The sequence below is a fragment of the Lepidochelys kempii genome, chromosome 1 (assembly GCF_965140285.1).
Source record: "Lepidochelys kempii isolate rLepKem1 chromosome 1, rLepKem1.hap1, whole genome shotgun sequence".
Classification (NCBI taxonomy): domain Eukaryota; kingdom Metazoa; phylum Chordata; order Testudines; family Cheloniidae; genus Lepidochelys; species Lepidochelys kempii.
In genome coordinates this window covers 5,951,366-5,970,767 of record NC_136380.1, presented here as the reverse complement: position 1 = coordinate 5,970,767, position 19,402 = coordinate 5,951,366, and the positions used below count along the sequence as shown (strand labels likewise).

Here is a 19,402-nt window from a genome sequence, read left to right as displayed (position 1 = left end):
TTACTAATAATATCCTGTTCTTCTAGAGAGCTTTGCATTTATAAATCTCAAAGTGATTTACAAAGGAGCATAAGTATCAGTGGGTCTGAGTCAAAGCCCATTGACACTCATAAGAAGGAGGATGTAGATCCTCATTTAACTGAGGGGAAAACTAAAGCACAAAACAGGTAAGTAACTTGTGCAAGGTCACTCAGGAGATCAGTGACAGAAGTGAGGTCTCCCGGCTCTCAGCTGACTGCCCCGTCACTATACTAGTCCACACCCTCTCCCCTAGATGGAGCTTGACATATGAAGACTTTTATGAACTCATTATTAAAGGGAACATAACAAAAGGCGAGTGGACCTGCTCCTAAACACTGGATCAATGATGTGTATTGTGAATGGTCCATGGGCTGAGAAGCGTTCATAGAAACTTCTCAGTGATGACTGACAGGGACTTGTCCAAAGCCACACAAGGAGGCTGTGGTAGAACAGGGAACACAATCCAGCTCTGCTGTGTTTTAGCTCTAAATAAGGATGCCCTCGCTGTTGTACATGATGTTATTATTGGAGGGGAAGGGGTCGAAAAGAAAAGGCGCCTCTGAACTCTGTGAATGTTAGCTCTGTCCTATCTTCATTCTAGATGCCTCCTTTGCTCACACTGGGTGAGATCCAGCCCTGTGGAGAGAGCCAGAAATTCCTCAACAGGGAGTTTTGCCATGTGCAAAGTTTACTGTGAAAACCCCTATCCTCAGTTCTATGCATGACTCCGAGGGACATCAAGGGGTCCAACAGGCCCTTACCCAGCAAAACCCTCATTGAAATTAAATTTTGTTAGAGCAAAGACAAAGAGCTCCATTTTCCCACTTATCTGAGCAGACACTCCAGGGGGTGTTAAATGCTAAGCAAGTACCATGCCTTCAGAAGCTGCAGGAAATGCAGGGAGTGCAAGTCACCCTTTCAGAGGTTACACACACTCTCCCATTGGCTAGAAACTATGGTCAGATTATTCAATATTTGCCACTCCAGGGTTAATTGCCCCCCTTCCTGTTAAGTGTCTGGTGCTAGTGACTGTCAGTCAGGTTATGGGTCTAGATAGACCACAGCTGGGACGTTGTATGGCCATGCTGAGGCTCCTTCTTACCATACACAGCCCCAGGCAAGTCAATGGTACTTACAAAAAACTGCCACAGGTTGTTAAAACAAGCTGGCTTTGACTGGGATTTGGGTTCTTCACTCATGGAAAATTCTGTGCTACATGGGTAATGTTTGCACCATCTGGGCCCTCAGATTGCAAGCACAACAAGGGAGAGACCTGTCTTACAAGGAGTTTGGGTCCTATATACAACAACAAATAATGATGCTGATCATAAGAATGTGCAGGTCTCATTGGTTACAGATTAAACGTTCCAAGCAGTTGAGACTGCCTGTCCCTGTCCGTGAAATAACTCCAGTGTGATCAGCGCACTTACCAAAGCCATGAAAGTAGCAGCTGGAGAGTGTTCATCCTTGACTCCTGAGGAAGCAGAGCTTGAACAGCCTGGGCAGCAGCATTCCCTCTCTCTGTCAGGCACGCAGTGCAGCAATGTTTATAGCCCAGTGGTTAAAAGCTCTGGAGGACAGATAATCAATTGGGAATCACCGTTGATCACATTGTTACCCGTTTTAGCTCGACCAGCACAAATGGAAAAGACTTAAAAGGTGAATGATTTGAAGTCTTTCTGCAGTGACTGGTGCAGTGTCCCGGATTTAGGGGTAACCCAATTCACAAGATGTTTTGCAACATTCAGCAATCGCCCATCTCAGAGCTGGGGTAAATGGTGTAATGCATGAGTCAGGGGACTGGCACTGACTTGCTTTCAATCAGTATTTGACCCTGATAGTTCTTGTGAAAGGTGCCAGCTTGACAGACCTGGAGATGCGTGTGCTATAAGGAGCCAAAATTCCACACATACTATTGTGGATGGACACCACCAAGGGTTTACAGTTCGGCACATGGGCGAGTGAACTTGTAGTCTTTCCATTACCTGGATTTGAAGCAATTTATTTTATTGTGCAACTTAAACAAAGCAGCCAGATCTCCCCACAGTTCCAGGGAATCTCCCACAGCCCCCAGGTATATTCTGCAGCCACAACATACATCCTCCTAGGAACAGCCAAAGCCAACCCCACATCCATCCATTCTCCTCTCGTCTCCATCAAGCCCCGCTCCAACCATGAACTCATTATGCAGGCCCTTCTCCAGCCCAGTAATCCTCTCTCCCAAATCCCCTCCTCACCCTGTCACCCATTTTCCCACTCCAGGCCCCAGAGCCTTCATCCTGCCCTCTCAGTCCCTCCTGCTGCTCTGCAGCCCCCCATCCTCCTTTGTCTGTGTTTTCACCTACCTGCATGGTTCCATTCTGGACACCAGTTCTCCTACTCCTGGCCTCTTCCACCTCCTCCCTGTCTTGACTCCAACTGCTCCCCCCATTGGATCTTTCCCCCAAATCCCCATGAGCAGCTCCCCTCAACTTCTCATCAACCCTGTTCCCCAGCCCCTCACACACCATCAGCCCTGCCATATCCCCTGCCCTGAGAGCACAAGGGGGCCTGTTCCCTGTCCTGACCCTCACACATCAACAGCCCATCCATATCCCTTGCCCTGAGAGGATAAGGGGGCCTGTCCCGCACTCTGCCCCTCACACACCATCAGCCCCTCCGTATTATCTAACCTGAGAGGACAATTCTATTTGCCCTGCCCCTCACAGGCCATTGGCCCCTCCATTTCACTCTTTTGGGCAGTTGTTCAGTGTCATAAATATAAAGGGAAGGGTAAACCCCTTTAAAATCCCTCCTGGCCAGAGGAAAAATCCTCTCATCTGTAAAGGGTTAAGTAGCTAAAGGTAACCTCGCTGGCACCTGGCCAAAATGACCAATGAGGAGACAAGATACTTTCAAAAGCAGGGAGGAGGGAGAGAAACAAAAGGTCTGTGTCTGTCGGTACGCTGCTTTTGCCGGGGATAGAACAGGAATGGAGCCTTAGAACTTTTAGTAAGTAATCTAGCTAGGTATGTGTTAGATTATGATTTCTTTAAATGGCTGAGAAAAGAACTGTGCTGAATAGAATGACTATTTCTGTCTGTGTGTCTTTTTTGTAACTTAAGGTTTTGCCTAGAGGGATTCTCTATGTTTTGAATCTAATTACCCTGTAAGGTAATTTTACAGAGGTGATTAGTTTACTTCTATTTACTTCTTTTTCTATTACAAGTCTTCTTGTAAGAAAAATGAATGCTTTTTCCTTGTTCTCAGATCCAAGGTTTGGGTCTATGGTCACCTATGCAAATTGTTGAGGATTTTTATCAAGCCTTCTCCAGGAAAGGGGGTGTAGGGCTTGGGAGGAAGGTGCGGGGGAGACATTTCCAAGTGGGCTCTTTCCCTGTTATATTTGTTAGATGCTTGGTGGTGGCAGCAATAAAGTCCAGGGACAAAAGATAAAATAGTTTGTACCTTGGGGAAGTTTTAACCTAAGCTGGTAAAAGTAAGCTTAAGGGTTTTTCATCCACATCCCCACATCTGTACCCTAGAGTTCAGAGTGGGGAAGGAACCTTGACACCACCAAATGTCCAGGTGACTGAATCGCTTTCAGTACTAAGTCCTTCACGACCTAGGTTGGCTGATAGCTGATTTTCCCCATAGTTTTGTGGAGACCTTGGACAATTGGAGCAGCAGTGGAGATATTTGCCTATGGTTCATTGCCCTCATACTCAGAACAACCAAGTAGAGCAGATTTGGGTTGAACGTCTCAAACGCGTGGATGCCACTCGGGACAAAGACTTTATTGAATTTGACTTCTTTTCTCTTTTCTTGCTCTTGCTACATTTTAGCAAAGTTACATTTGAAATACTGTTTTCTCAGATGAACTTGATAAAAACAAAACTGTGCAGCAAGAGGAACTTTTCGAAAACATTCTTCATATTTGGGCGCATATGCCGTCAAGGTTCCTCCCCCACTCCTAACTCTAGGGTACAGATGTGGGGACCTGCATTAAAACCTCCTAAGCTTACTTTTACCAGCTTAGGTTAAAACTTCCCCAAGGTACAAATTAATTTTATCCTTTGTCGTTGGAATATCCACTGCCACCACCAAACTCTAACTGGGTTTACTGGGAAACGTAGTTTGGACACGTCTTTCCTCCCAAAATCCTCCCAACCCTTGCACCCCACTTCCTGGGGAAGGTTTGGTAAAAATCCTCACCAATTTGCATAGGTCACCACAGACCCAAATCCTTGGATCTGAGAACAAGGAAAAAGCATTTTGTAAGAGTTTTCTTACAAGAAGACTTTTAATAGAAGTAAAGGAATCACCTCTGTAAAATCAGGATGGTAGATACCTTACAGGGTAATTACATTCAAAACATAGAGAATCCCTCTAGGCAAAACCTTAAGTTACAAAAAAGGTACACAGACAGGAATAGTCATTCTATTCAGCACAACTCTTTTCTCAGCCATTTAAAGAAATCATAATCTAACACATACCTAGCTAGATTACTTACTAAAAGTTCGAAGACTCCGTTCCTGTTCTGAAGCAGCATGCAGACAGACACAGAGCCTTTGTTTCTCTCTCTCCTCCCAGCTTTTGAAAGTATCTTGTCTCCTCATTGGTCATTTTGGTCAGGTGCCAGGGAGGTTACCTTTAGCTTCTTAACCCTTCACAGGTGAGATGATTTTTCCTCTGGCCGGGAGGGTTTTTAAAGGGTTTACCCTTCCATTTATATTTATGACACGCCCCCCAAATCTCAGCTAGGGTGAAACACTGGCTGGGATTTCTTCCTGGAGCTCTCGGAAAAACAGAGTTAATAAGACACCTGCATCTCTAAATATACTACCAAGTACATAAAGACTAACAATATTTTCCACATCTCAAGGACGATTTTAACCAGTTGATTCTGGGAAACTTTCACGGGAGAGTTCATCAGCCACTTTGTTAGAAGCTTCTGAGATGTGTTGGATGTCAAAATCAAAATCTTGGAGGCTAAACTCCACCAAAGAAGTTTTTTGTTATTTCCCATGGCGGTATGAAGCCACTGTACCGCACTGTGGTCGGTTTGCAGGTGGAAATGCCGTCCCCAAACATATGGGCGTAGCTTTTCCAGAGCATAGACAATGGCGTAACATTCTTTTTCAGTGACTGACCAGTTGCTTTCCCTCTCAGACAGTTTTTTGCTGAGAAACACTACAGGGTGGAATTCTTGGTCAGGTCCTTTCTGCATTAAAACTGCTCCCACACCACGCTCGGACGCATCTGTGGTTACTAGGAATGGTTTGTCAAAGTCTGGGGACCTTAGTACAGGGTCAGACATGAGTGTCACTTTAAGCTTATTAAAGGCCTTCAGACACTTTTCGGTCCACTGAATGGCATTTGGCTGTTTCTTTTTGGTTAGGTCTGTCAGTGGGGTGGCGATTTGGCTGTATTGCGGTACAAATGGTCTCTAATAACCGGCCAAGCCTAAGAAGGATAGAACCTGTTTCTTTGACTTTGGGACAGGCCACTTTTGGATAGCATCCACTTTGGCCTGTAGGGGGCTGAAAGTTCCTTGACCCACCTGGTGTCCAAGGTAAGTCACTCTGTTTAGGCCTATTTGACACTTCTTAGCCTTAAGAAGTTAGTCCTGCCCCCCTTATGTACTCAAGGACTTTTTGTAGATGTTCCAGGTGTTCTGCCCAGGAATCTGAAAATATGGCCACATCGTCAAGGTAGGCGACTCCATATTCTCCTAATCCCGCTAGGAGACCATCTACAAGTCTTTGGAAGTTGGGGGGTTCATTCCACAGCCCAAAAGGGAGGACATTAAATTCATGCAGCCTGACATGGGTGGTGAAGGCTGACCTTTCCTTGGTGGATTCATCTAGCGGTACCTGCCAGTACCCCTTGGTTAAGTGCAAGGTAGAGATGAACTGGGCCCATCCCAGTTTCTCTAATAGTTCATCTGTGTGTGGCATTGGATAGTTGTCTGGGCGAGTTACAGGATTTAGCTTAAGGTAGTCCATGCAGAAAAGTATCTCCCCATCTGCTTTGGGAACTAGAACCACTGGAGATGCCTAGGCACTGCCAGAGGGGCGGATTACCCCCATCTGTAGCATATCCTGGATCTCCCGTTCTATAGCGGTTTTAGCTTGAGGAGACACCCGGTAAGGTTGGGCTCTAATTGGGTGAGCATTACTTGTGTCAATGGAGTGGTATACCCGTTCAGTCAGTCCTGGGGTGGCTGAGAACGTTGGCGCGTAGCTAGTGCACAGCTCCATGATCTGCTGTCACTGCATACGCCCAAGGGTCATGGAGAGGTTCACCTCTTCCACACCACCAGCACATTTCCCTTTGTAGTAGACACCTTCAGGCCTCTCAGCGTCATCTCCTCCCTGGGCTGTAAACTGACAAACCTGTAATTCTCTGGAATAAAAGGGCTTTAGAGAATTAATATGGTACACCTTAAGCGTTTGGTTGGAGGTGGGGAATGCTACGAGATAATTAACAGCTCCCAGGTGCTCCTGGACCGTGAATGGCCCTTCCCACAATGCTTCCATTTTATGGGCCTGGAGTGCCTTTAAGACCATGACTTGGTCCCCTCTTTTGAAGGAACGCTCTCTGGCATGTTTATCATATCAGGCTTTTTGCTCTTTTTGAGCATCCTGTAAGTTTTCTTTAGCAAGGGCTAAAGAAGTTCGGAGGGTGTTTTGTAGGTTGGTTACAAAGTCCAGAACGTTCGTTACTGCAGAAGGTCTAAACCCCTCCCATTGCTGCTTCACCAGCTGTAATGACTCCTTAACCTCACGGCCATATACAAGTTCAAATGGTGAAAACCCTACACTGGGATGTGGTTCAGCTCTGTAGGCAAAGAGCAACTGCTGCAACACTGGGGCCCAATCATTGGAGTGCTCATTTACGAATGTACGTATCATGGCCCCCAAAGTCCCATTAAATTTCTCCACCATGCCATTTGTTTGATGATGGTAAGGGGTGGCAACCAAGTGATTCACCCCATGAGCTTCCCTAAGGTTTTCCATCTTTCCTGCCAGGAAATTAGTCCCTGCATCTGTGAGGATGTCGGAGGGCCAACCTACCCTGGCAAAAATGTCTGTTAGTGCCTGGCACACACTTTTAGCCCTGGTGTTGCTTAGAGCTACTGCTTCCGGCCATCAGGTGGCAAAATCCATGAAAGTCAGGGTGTCCTGCTTTCCTCTGGGTGTCCTTTTCAGAAAAGGACCCCGAATATCCACAGCTACTCGCTGAAATGGAACTTCAATGATGGGGATTGGCTGGAGAGGAGCTTTGAACTGGTCTTGGGGTTTTCCCACTCTTTGGCATACTTCACAAGACCGGACATAGGTAGAAACATCCTTGCCCATTCCCTCCCAGTGGAATGACCCCCCCAAACGGTCTTTGGTACTGTTCACCCCAGCATGGCCACTAGGGTGATCGTGGGCTAAGCTCAAGAGCTTTACCCGGTACTTAGTTGAAACTACCAACTGTCTCTGAGGATGTCAGTTTTCCTGGTGTCCAGCAGAAAGAGTTTCCTTGTATAAAAGTCCTCTTTCTACAACAAACCTGGTTTGATTAGAAGAGCTGAGGGGCGGTGGATTGCTCCGTGCCACCATCCAAGCTCTCTGGAGGCTTTCATCTGCTTCCTGTTCGGTCTGGAATTGTTCCCTTGATGCTGGAAACATCAGTTCCTCATTAGATTGTGAACCTATGTTTGGTCCCTCTGGAAGCGATGTTGGGGATGGAGCTGTTTCCGTTGACTGTGAACCGCTCTCCGCTGGGGCACTACATTGGGGTTCAGGCTCCGGCTGAGACTCTTGTGTAGGGTTATCGGCTGCTGCCAGTTCAGGTTCGGTGGTGCCCTCTGGTGTTGGGGTTGCAAGTAGGGGATTCAGTGCTGGTAATGGGTCTGGTGCTGGTTGTTCCGCCGGTTCTGGTTCTGGGACTGGCTCTGTCTGGGTCTCTGGGACTGGATCCACTGCTGCTGTTGCAGACGTTGGCATGGGGTCCGGTTCCATCACCTGTGACCGGGTCCTGGTAGAAGTTTCTGGAATAGAGCTAGGCGTCACGGCTTGCTTAGCCTGGCTGTGGGTGACCATTCTCACCCTCTTAGCTAGCTTCACATGATTGGCCAAGTCTTCACCCAACAGCATGGGGATGGGATAATCATCATAGACTGCAAAAGACCATGTTCTTTTCTTTTTCTTGTACTGGACAGGCAACTTGGCTGTAGGCAAACTGAAAGAGTTGGACTTGAAGGGTTGAATTGTCACTTGGATCTCTGGGTCGATTAAATTTGGGTCCAATAAGGAAGCATGGATAGCTGACATCTGTGCTCCAGTGTCCCTCCATGTGGTGATCTTCTTCCCGCCCACACTCACAGTTTCCCTCTGCTCCAAGGGTATCTGGGAGGTATCTGGGCCTGAGGACCTCTGGTGTGATTCCGGTGCAATGAACTGTGATCTGCTGGGGTTCTTGGGGCAGTTGGCCTTTACATGCCCCTGCTCGTTACATTTAAAACATCATCCAGCTGACAGGTCACTGGGGCGAGTTGGGTTGCTGGAGAACGGTGTGGCGGGACGATAAGGTGTCTGGAGTATTCCTTGGTGTGTAGTTGGAGCCTTGGGCTGCCCCCGGTAGTAGGGTGTGGTCTGAGGGTGTCTCTTCTGGTATCCGCTCCAACTGCAACCAGCGTTGTTCCTCTCTCCTCCCTCGACCCGTTTTGTTCCGGCTTGCCCCGCCTCTCTGGCCATCTGGGACTGCTCGTATCGTTCAGCAGAAGAAGCAAGACTTTCTGCTGAGTCCATTTCCTTATCCCATTAACTCTGTTTTATTCCCTCCTTGGACGTAGTCAGGAATTGCTCCTGAGCTATCAAATCACACATTCCGTCAAAGCTAGTGACACCCCTTCCTTGGACCCATTTATCTAACAGATCCTTCATCTGGTTTTGATAAGCCACATTACTTAGTCCAGGCCCTCTGTTAAGGGTTCATAATTGTACTCTGTACGTTTCAGATGTAATTTGAAATTGCTTTAAAACCAAATCCTTGAACTTATTATAGTCAGAAGCCTCATCAATATGCATCTTATTGAATATGTCCAGAGCTCTTCCAGTTAATTTTGTGAACAATGTGGTCATCTTGTCAGCTTCAGGAATTTGATGGAGAGTGCACAATCTCTCCAAGGTGAGAAAATATTCAGCAATATCACTGTATTCATCATACTGTGGACATAGTTGGTCCCATTTGTGGATTGTTGGGGAAGGATGGTTAGGGTTATCCAGTAGATTCCGCTCAGCCTTTGCCTTCTCCATCTCCAGGGCATGCTTCCTCTCTTTTTCCTTTTCCTCCATTTATTTTTCCTTTGTCTCTATAGCTCTACTGTGGGCAGCCTCTTTGCCTGTTTCTGCCTTGGGCTCTGTCATGTTTGCCTCTCTGTTTTTAACTAACTTTACACCCTAGAGTTAGAAATAAAACAAACAAAGAAAGAAAGAAACAAAACTTGGCTTGTCAAAAACAAAAATAGGTTGTGCTGTAGCCGAAGATGGATGTTCTCTGATAGTGATTGTCAGCCAACAGAAAAACCCTTTAAAAAAAACATAACACTTTTGCATCTGATGAAGTGAGCTGTAGCTCACGAAAGCTTATGCTCAAATCAACTGGTTAGTCTCTAACGTGCCACAAGTACTCCTTTTCTTTTTTGTGAATACAGACTAACATGGCTGCTACTCTGAAACCTAACACCTTTGTCTCCAGGCAAATAGACAGAAAAAGACTCTCGTTGCTCTTAGCTAAAAAAAAGAAAAAAAACTTCGGGTCTGTAAAGACTTGTGCATTTCCCTGCAGGAGGTTAAATACCCTGCCTTTAGGAAGAGAAAACTCCAGCTCACAAAAGACAATCCCCTTTTGTCTCTGCTCTGGCCCCCAAGCAGAGACAAAAAAACCTCTAACTGCTTTCTGCTTAAAATCTGCTTTTTAGCAGCCCAAAGGAAAAAAAAAATCCTTTTAAAATCTGTGCTTCTGGTTCAAAAAATCTCAAAATGATTTCAAGTTAATCCCACCGCTCTGCCACCATGTCAAGGTTCCTTCCCCACTCTGAACTCTAGGGTACAGATGTGGGGACCTGCATGAAAAATCCCCTAAGCTTACTTTTACCAGCTTAGGGTAAAACTTCCTCAAGGTACAAACTATTTTACCTTTTGTCTCTGGACTTTATTGCTGCCACCACCAAGTGTCTAACAAATATAACAGGGAAAGATCCCACTTGGAAACGTCTTCCCCCCCCCCCCTTCAAATCCCCCCAAGCCCTACACCCCCTTTCCTGGGGAAGGCTTGATAAAAATCCTCACTAATTTGCATTGGTGAACACAGACCCAAACCCTGGGATCTTAAGAACAATGAAACAGCAATCAGGTTCTCAGAAGAAAAATTATAATTAAAGAAAAAGTAAAAGAATCACCTCTGTAAAATCAGGATGGTAAATACCTTACAGGGTAATCAGATTCAAAACATAGGGAATCTCTCCAAGCTAAACATTAACTTACAAAAAGACACAACAACAGGAATACACATTCCATTCAGCACAGCTTATTTTATCAGCCATTCAAACAAAACAGAATCTAACACATATCTAACTAGAGTGCTTACTGACTCTTTACAGGAGTTCTGACCTGCATTTCTGCTCTGGTCCCAGCAAAAAAAACCACACAGACAGAGAGAACCCTGTGTTTCCACACACACCCCCCTCCTGCTTTGAAAGTATCTTGTCTCCTCATTGGTCATTTTGGTCAGGTGCCAGCGAGGTTGTCTTAGCTTCTTAACCCTTTACAGGTGAAAGGGTTTTTCCCTCTGGCCAGGAGGGATTTAAAGGTGTTTTACCCTTCCTGTGGCGGTTCAATACAAGACAGGACACGGCTTTAGGCAAGCAAGTGGCTGGTCTGCTGACGGGGTTCTTCTCTGTCAGCTTTTCCACCTCTCTTTTATTTCTCTCCCCCCTGCGCATTACATACTCCGACCGCAAAAGGCATCAACAAAGGAAATCATAGAATCATAGAATATCAGGGTTGGAAGGGACCCCTGAAGGTCATCTAGTCCAACCCACTGCTCGAAGCAGGACCAATTCCCAGTTAAATCATCCCAGCCAGGGCTTTGTCAAGCCTGACCTTAAAAACCTCTAAGGAAGGAGATTCTACCACCTCCCTAGGTAACGCATTCCAGTGTTTCACCACCCTCTTAGTGAAAAAGTTTTTCCTAATATCCAATCTAAACCTCCCCCACTGCAACTTGAGACCATTACTCATCGTTCTGTCATCTGCTACCATTGAGAACAGTCTAGAGCCATCCTCTTTGGAACCCCCTTTCAGGTAGTTGAAAGCAGCTATCAAATCCCCCCTCATTCTTCTCTTCTGCAGACTAAACAATCCCAGCTCCCTCAGCCTCTCCTCATAAGTCATGTGTTCTAGACCCCTAATAATTTTTGTTGCCCTTTGCTGGACTCTCTCCAATTTATCCACATCCTTCTTGTAGTGTGGGGCCCAAAACTGGACACAGTACTCCAGATGAGGCCTCACCAATGTCGAATAGAGGGGAACGATCACGTCCCTCGATCTGCTCGCTATGCCCCTACTTATACATCCCAAAATGCCATTGGCCTTCTTGGCAACAAGGGCACACTGCTGACTCATATCCAGCTTCTCGTCCACTGTCACCCCTAGGTCCTTTTCTGCAGAACTGCTGCCTAGCCATTCGGTCCCTAGTCTGTAGCGGTGCATTGGATTCTTCTATCCTAAGTGGAGGACCCTGCACTTATCCTTATTGAACCTCATCAGATTTCTTTTGGCCCAATCCTCCAATTTGTCTAGGTCCTTCTGTATCCTATCCCTCCCCTCCAGCGTATCTACCACTCCTCCCAGTTTAGTATCACCCGCAAATTAGCTGAGAGTGCAATCCACACCATCCTCCAGATCATTTATGAAGATATTGAACAAAACCGGCCCCAGGACCGACCCTTGGGGCACTCCACTTGACACCAGCTGCCAACTAGACAAGCTCAGACAATAATATGACTTTGATTAATATTCTTATTTACCAGCCTCTATCTACTACAGTCTTTATTCTCAGGCCTTGAGCCTAGGCCGAGGAAGCTTCACACGATTGATGTCCTTATTTTGACTTCCCAGATGGTCCATGTTTCCATGGTCCATGTCCTTGGACAGAGCAGAGCAATGTGTGCATTGCTCCTATACAACAGTCAGGGTGTGCCCTGACTGTTTCCAGGTGCATGAACGCTACATGAACTCTTCACCCTTCCCTTTATATTTGTGACAGGTTGCAATCTCTGTTTAGAAAGCTTATGCTCAAATAAATTTGTTAGTCTCTAAGGTGCCACAAGTCCTCCTTTTCTGTTTCATCTGTTTCACAAACTCCAAGATGAAATCTTGACACCTATTTTTGATGTCTTGGACAATGGGAATGGTTAGTGTGTATTTTGAAAGTTCCAATTGAAAGCAACTTCAAAATCGACTGCGCAAAGCGGAAAGTTATTGGACTCCAAGGCGATATTGCAGTTTAACACAGCACTCCATTACCCAAGTTGTTCAGAACCCCCAGCAGGGGCAACCTAACTATTTCATGCCAGGCGGTGTCAGGAATAAATCAATGGAAACACAGAAATTCTGTCTGATCAAGGATTAAATGCAAGTAAGCATGCTCTTGTCTAAAACTGCAGTTTATTCAATTTTTAGGCACACACAGACATTAGACCAGCCTCTATCTACTACAGTCTTTATTACAGGTTTAGAACTTCCCAGATATTTACCTAACATCTGCAACACTATTTAACAAACGACAGCAGGTTCTCAGTGGCGAGTTGCTCACCAGCAGGGAAGAAAGGATTTCACGAAAAACATTTCTCAAGATGGCTTCAGAGGATTGCTCCATACACTGTATTATCTAAACTTTTTCAACTTCTACAAAACACATAGGTCATAGTGACCTCTACTCAATCATCACTTTTCCTAAGTTTCAATGAACTTTATTTCTCACTTATTTACTTGTCTCATAAGTCCAATCCTTCCATTCTGATTAGCAGAAACTGACAGCTAAATGTTTACTTTGCATCTAAAATCCTGCTTTAAAATTAACCCCAAAGTATGTAATGTTCTATTTTATTAATTCATTGTGGCTGAGTGCACATCTTATGGTTACAATTGGCTTGATCATATTCTGGGGTACACATCCCTGAAATCCAGGGTAACACAATGCAGTTCTCAAAAACACAGTTTCACAACGCTCACCAATAAGCACTAGTAGAATGTCTTCAATTCTTGCAGCACCTTTCCTGTATTAGAACTATCCAGTGGAAACTTTTAGTTTGTCCTCCAGGCTTCCTGAAGAATTGGACATAGGAAAATAAGGCAAATTTTGTTCACTGGATCATTGTACATGTGATAAAGAAGTTCAGTATTGTAGTTGCTTCCTTTGTCTTCGTCTATCAGAAAGCGTACCTTCAGTTTTTCAAGGTGATCAAGAAGTCTGTTCGCACAGGGTCTAATGGAAAGTCACCTTGCTTCAGAAAGATGCAGTATCTTCTAGAGGTCTGGATGTCACTGAAAGGCCGAGTGATACGGTATGTGGAGGTGGGGGTGGATGCGTGACACTGAAAGGGATCAGGTGATGGTCAGAAAGAGGGAACTCAGAAGTGGAGAGAGCAGTGCTTGGTGATGGAATGATAAGAGGTTAGGTGTGAGATGCTTCTCAGACTCTGAACTTCCACAAAATGAGAAGCTCAGACAAACTGGGACAGAACGCCCTTGGTTGACAAGGAAGTATCCTTTCCCCCTCTCATCATGCAGGTTTAAAGTCAGTGGCCCCCAAGTGAGTACATTCTGCAGGTGTATTTGCCCAATTTCTCACGAAGCTCTTTGGTTTTGGCCCCATAAATGATGGGGTTGAGTGTGGTGGGGAGGAGGAAATAGAGGTTAGCCATGATGATGTGAATGTGGGGAGCGATGCCCTGACCATACCGGTGTGTCACAGTGGAGAAGAGGACGGAAGGATAAGACATCATCATCACACAGATGTGTGCTGTGCAGGTGTTGAGGGCTTTCTGGTGGGCTTTCTTGGAGGAGATTCTGAGGACAGCCCTGATGATCAGATCGTAGGAGAGGGCAATGAGTGTCAGGTCTAACAAGTTGATGACAAATGATATCACCAAGCCATACATCCTGTTCACTGTGATGTCCCCACATGACATCTTTGCCACAGCCATGTGGTCGCAGTAGGTATGGGGGATAATGCGGTTGGCACAGAATGTCTGCCTGCTCAGGAGCAGGGGTAGGGGCAGAGCAAAGAGAACAGCTCTCATTAAACACACTAGCCCTAGCTTAGCTATTCTTTCGTTGGTGAGGATGGTGGCATATCTCAGAGGGTTACATATGGCAACATAGCGATCGATGGCCATTGTCACAAGGATGGCTGAGTGCATCCCAGTCCCCGTGTGAAAGAAGAACATCTGGGTGAGACAGCCACCCACCGAAATAACTTCCAATTTGAACCAAAATATACACAGTGCCTTTGGTATGACAGAGCTAGACATGCTGATGTCTGTGAGTGCCAGCATGCAGAGCAGCAGGTACATCGGCTTGTGTAGGGTCTGCTCTTTACCTACAACAAACAGAACCATGAAATTTCCCAACAGGCTGATAATGTAGAACATAGAGAAAGGGATGGAAATCCAGACGTGGGCAGCCTCCAGGCCAGGGATACCCATAAGCATGAATGTTGAACCGTCAGACGGGGTGAGATTGAAAACTGCCATGACTTGGTTGATGTGCACATCAGGCTCAGAAATGCTCAATGTGCCTGTGAAGGGAGAGAAGAACAGTGACGGGGGTTACACACTTTATAACACATAGTAAAGCAAACAGTTTATAGTTCTTACCAATCTAGAAAGGGGGGTGATAAGTGAGGTGGCAACATTTACAAATGGCACCATGTTATTTAGGTGATAGTCAAGTCCACAGAAGTCCTCAGAGAGAGCTGACCAAGCCTGGTCAATGGGTGGCACGATAGCAGATGAACTTGGATGTTGTCAAGGTTCCTTCCCCACTCTGAACTCTAGGGTACAGATGTGGGGACCTGCATGAAAACCTACTAAGCTTACTTTTACCAGCTTAGGTTAAAACTTCCCCAAGGTACAAATTAGTTTTATCCTTTGCCCCTGGATTTCCACTGCCACCACCAAACTTTAACTGGGTTTACTGGGAAATGTAGTTTGCACACGTCTTTACCCCCAAAATCCTCCCAACACTTGCACCCCACTTCCTGGGGAAGGTTTGGTAAAAATCCTCACCAATTTGCATAAGTGACCACAGACCCAAACCCTTGGATCTGAGAACAAGGAAAAAGCATTCAGTTTTCTTACAAGAAGACTTTTAATAGAAGTAAAGGAATCACCTCTGTAAAATCAGGATGGTAGATACCTTACAGGGTAATTACATTCAAAACATAGAGAATCCCTCTAGGCAAAACCTTAAGTTACAAAAAAGGTACACAGACAGGAATAATCATTCTATTCAGCACAACTCTTTTCTCAGTCATTTAAAGAAATCATAATCTAACACATACCTAGCTGGATTACTTACTAAAAGTTCTAAAACTCCATTCCTAGTCTATCCCCGGCAAAAGCAGAATACAGACAGCCACAGACCCTTTGTTTCTCTCCCTCCTCCCAGCTTTTGAAAATATCTTGTCTCCTCATTTGTCATTTTGGTCAGGTGCCAGCAAGGTTACCTTTAGCTTCTTAACCCTTTACAGGTGAGAGGATTTTTCCTCTGGCCAGGAGGGATTTTAAAGGGGTTTACCCTTCCCTTTATATTTATGACAGATGTCAATAACTGAAATGTGTATGCACATTGGAGGGAAAAGCTTGAACTCATCAAACACATAACAAGGTTCTAATTAAACTGTATGAACTCAGGACATGGATCTGCGTGTCATGGTACACAGCTCTGTGAAAGCCTGCTCAAAGTGCAAGGTTTGACAGAAAATAAACAAAACTTTGGAATCCAGGAGGACTGGGATTGGGACTCATATAGAAAAAACAATGTCATTCGATCAGTCAGTAAATGTTTCACCCTCCTCTGGACACCTCTGTGTAGTACTGGGCACCCTTCTCACACATGATATTGCAGAATTAGCGGGGCTCAGGCAAGGGCAACAAGAATGCCGAAGGGTTTGTGGAAACTGTCATACAGTGAGAGGTGAAAAAGACTGGGATTGTTTCCTTACAAAGGAGATCAATTAAAGGGGACATGAGAAAAGTCTATAAAATACTGACTCATAGAGAGTGGATTGAGAATGTGTCTCCCTGTCTCATAAAACAAGATCAAGAGGACATTCAATTAAACTGAAATGTGGTAAAGGAGAAATGGTCTGAAGTAAATAGGATGAAATTCAATAAGCACAAATGCAAAGTACTCCACTTAGGAAGGAACAATCAGTTGCACACATCCAACATGGGAAATGACTAACTAGGAAGGAGTACTGCGGAAAGGGATCTAGGGGTCATGGTGGACGTCAAGCTAAATATGAGTCAACAATGTAACACTGTTGCAAAAAAAGCGAACATCATTTTGGGATGTGTTAGCAGGAGTGTTGTAAGCAAGACACGAGAAGTAATTCTTCTGCTCTACTCTGTGCTGATTCGGCCTCAACTGCAGTATTGTGTGCTGTTGTGGGTACCACATTTCAGGAAGGATATGGACAAATTGCAGAGAGTCCAGAGAAGAGCAACAGAAATGAAGGAATGTCGAGAAAACATGACCTATTAGGGAAGAGCCTCATAAGGTCCCTTCCAACCCTGATATTCTATGATTCTATGATTCTATGGAGGAGGTATAAATACATGAAAGGATGGGGGTCGCTTTACCAAGTGTGAGGTAAGTCTAACAAGATAAATCAATTAACAGAAGGATAACAAGGGAGGAAAATTACCTTTTGAAGTGGTGAGAGAATGGCCCGTTACAGATAGTTGACAAGAAGGCATGAGTAACAGGAGGGAGAAATTTGTATTGGGGAAATTAAATGTAGGTTTCGAAATGACCCAACCACTCCCAGCCTCTGTTCAGGCCTAATCGGATGGTATCCAGTTTGCAAATTAATTCCGGTTCTGCAGCTTCATGTTGGAGTCTGTTTTTCAAGTATTTTTGTTGAAGAATTGCCAATTTTAGGTCTGTTATTGAGTGACCAGAGATACTGAAGTGTTCTCCGACTGGTTTTTGAATGTTATGATTCCTGATGTCAGATTTGTTTCCATTTATTCTTTTGTGTAGAGACTGTCCGGTTTGGCCAATGTACATGTCATCGTTATTTTTGCTGACACAGACTATCACAGCAACCACTCTGAAACCTGACAATCCTGAAGAGTTCAAGTCAACTTGCTGCTGAATTCCTGCCCAGATGGTTCTAGACATGAACCCTGGAACCTTTCTTGAGCCCTCAGGACTAACTTAAATACAGAAAAAGGCAACTCACCGAAATGCCACTCTGCAGAGAGAGGATATCTCCTTACTGCACCAGGAAGGCAGAGTCCTGAGAATCAGTATATGAATCTCACGTCTGACACTTGCCGTGCTGAACACCAACCTTTATGATTCCCCTGAACAGTCTCTGAGGACTTTCAGGTTGGCCAGGATTCCCAGACAATTCCCTCAGCTCCGTGAACAGCAGGAGGAGCAGAAAATAGACAATAGAGAACTTCAGCTGGAGAGCCTCCCTCGGGAGTAAAGAAATGATTCTCTGATCCCAGAGGCTCAGGTTGTCAGGACAAACTGAGTCTTCCAAATTGTTCAGCCTGCTGACAGATGTTTGGCTGTGTGAGTTTCTTTTTTCTGCCTCCTGTACTGACTTTGGCCAGATAGCCCACAGAGCAGGCTCCAATTGAACTGCCCAATAAATCCACAGAGTCGGTTGTCAGTAAAGGAACTTGGTCAGTTTTATTGTGAACGAGGCACTTTGCTAATTCCCCAGATCAGGGTTACAGGTACACGAACACATGTATGCCAAAACAATGGACTGGCTACATGAATGGCGGGACTTTCTATTCTCTCCTCATTCAGAGAAAGACATTGCCTCTGAGATACATCTTTATGCATAGATGCAAACAAGTTAAGTATTACTCCTGATGTATCAGGGTACCACCCTCTAGTGTATTGACGTGCCACCCATTGATGTGTCCAGGTGCCATCCATTCCTTGTACATATTGGTTTCCTCAAATATCTCTATCCATTATGCCGTTCTCCTAACATTATCCTTCAGATGGGTCAGTGTCTTCCTGTTATCTTTGGGGAATGGGTTTGGCATCGAGGTGTTCTGGTATCAGCTTTCTGGAAACTGTTTGCATGTTTATTCCTGTGCTGAGCACTACTTAGGAATGTGTGTTTCTGCAATATCAGTCCTGTTCCTGCCACATTCTGTAAGCCGAGCCTGTCCCTTGCTCACAACTTAACTTTGCTTTATAGCTGCAAAGTTTTGACTCCTTTAACCCAGGTCTCAGGCCTCACACCAGGCCTCGACTACAAGGGATTATATTTCAGGCCCTCTTCCTCCTACACAGCTTAACAACTGATGATGGCCTTCTTTCCTGTGTGTAATATACTGCCATCTGCACTGTGTGTGGGAAATGATTCCGTAAGCTATGGGAGCAAAAAGCATTTTCAATGGATCGTAGCAGCATAGCGCTGCAGACCACCCATGCAGTAGCAATATTTCGTCGATTAGCTGTGAGAAGTAACTGCCACCCTGTGAAGGCCAAATGACGTGATCCGAAATTAATATAGGCCAAAGGGCATGAAAAAGGATTTCTTCTCCCAGGATACTGCCATCAACAGTATTTGTCAGTGTCTTCTTGTGAGGTCTCAAGTGGATATATATCTGGCAACTCTCAATTGTTCTAGTAATTCATCTTCTCCTTCGATTGGGTAAGCATGACATTTCAATAGTGTGTACATCTTTCAGAAATCGATGTAAAAAGAGGTTGTGCTATCCTGAGTCAGAATTAGTACCATGGGGACTTCTACACTCACTGTGTGATTCCTTCACCACTCCCAGGGCCAAAATCACCTGGCGTTCCTCTCACACAGTATCCCACATTGTACAAGGGAACAGCCATGGAATTTCCCCAATCTTTGCCCTGCAGCCATTTCAGTATGGTGCTATTTTAGGTAGGTGTGCCCTGCCAGGGTGAGAACACAGGGGAAAGGAATCAAACAACTTCTACATCTGGATATTTTGTTCGGGCTGCCGTCTCTCCCCCATACTTGCAGGTGTTTCCAGGAGTTCTCTTGTTTGGGGAGGGAAGTCACTAGATGATATCTCACTCCACCTTATGTAGAATTAACATCG

At 45.2% G+C, this 19,402-nt stretch overlaps 1 protein-coding gene across 1 annotated transcript; it reads right to left on the bottom strand.

The window, feature by feature from the left end:
- Positions 1-13,858: 13,858 nt before the first annotated feature.
- On the bottom strand, positions 13,859-14,815 carry LOC140918113 (olfactory receptor 52N4-like). The gene has a single exon (XM_073361852.1). It carries the CDS (start codon positions 14,813-14,815, stop codon positions 13,859-13,861), a length of 957 nt encoding a protein of 318 aa, XP_073217953.1.
- Positions 14,816-19,402: the final 4,587 nt, after the last annotated feature.

Excerpts from the sequence above, each read along its gene's own strand:
- LOC140918113 (XM_073361852.1), bottom strand. The coding sequence starts at position 14,815 with ATGGCAGTTTTCAATCTCACCCCGTCTGACGGTTCAACATTCATGCTT.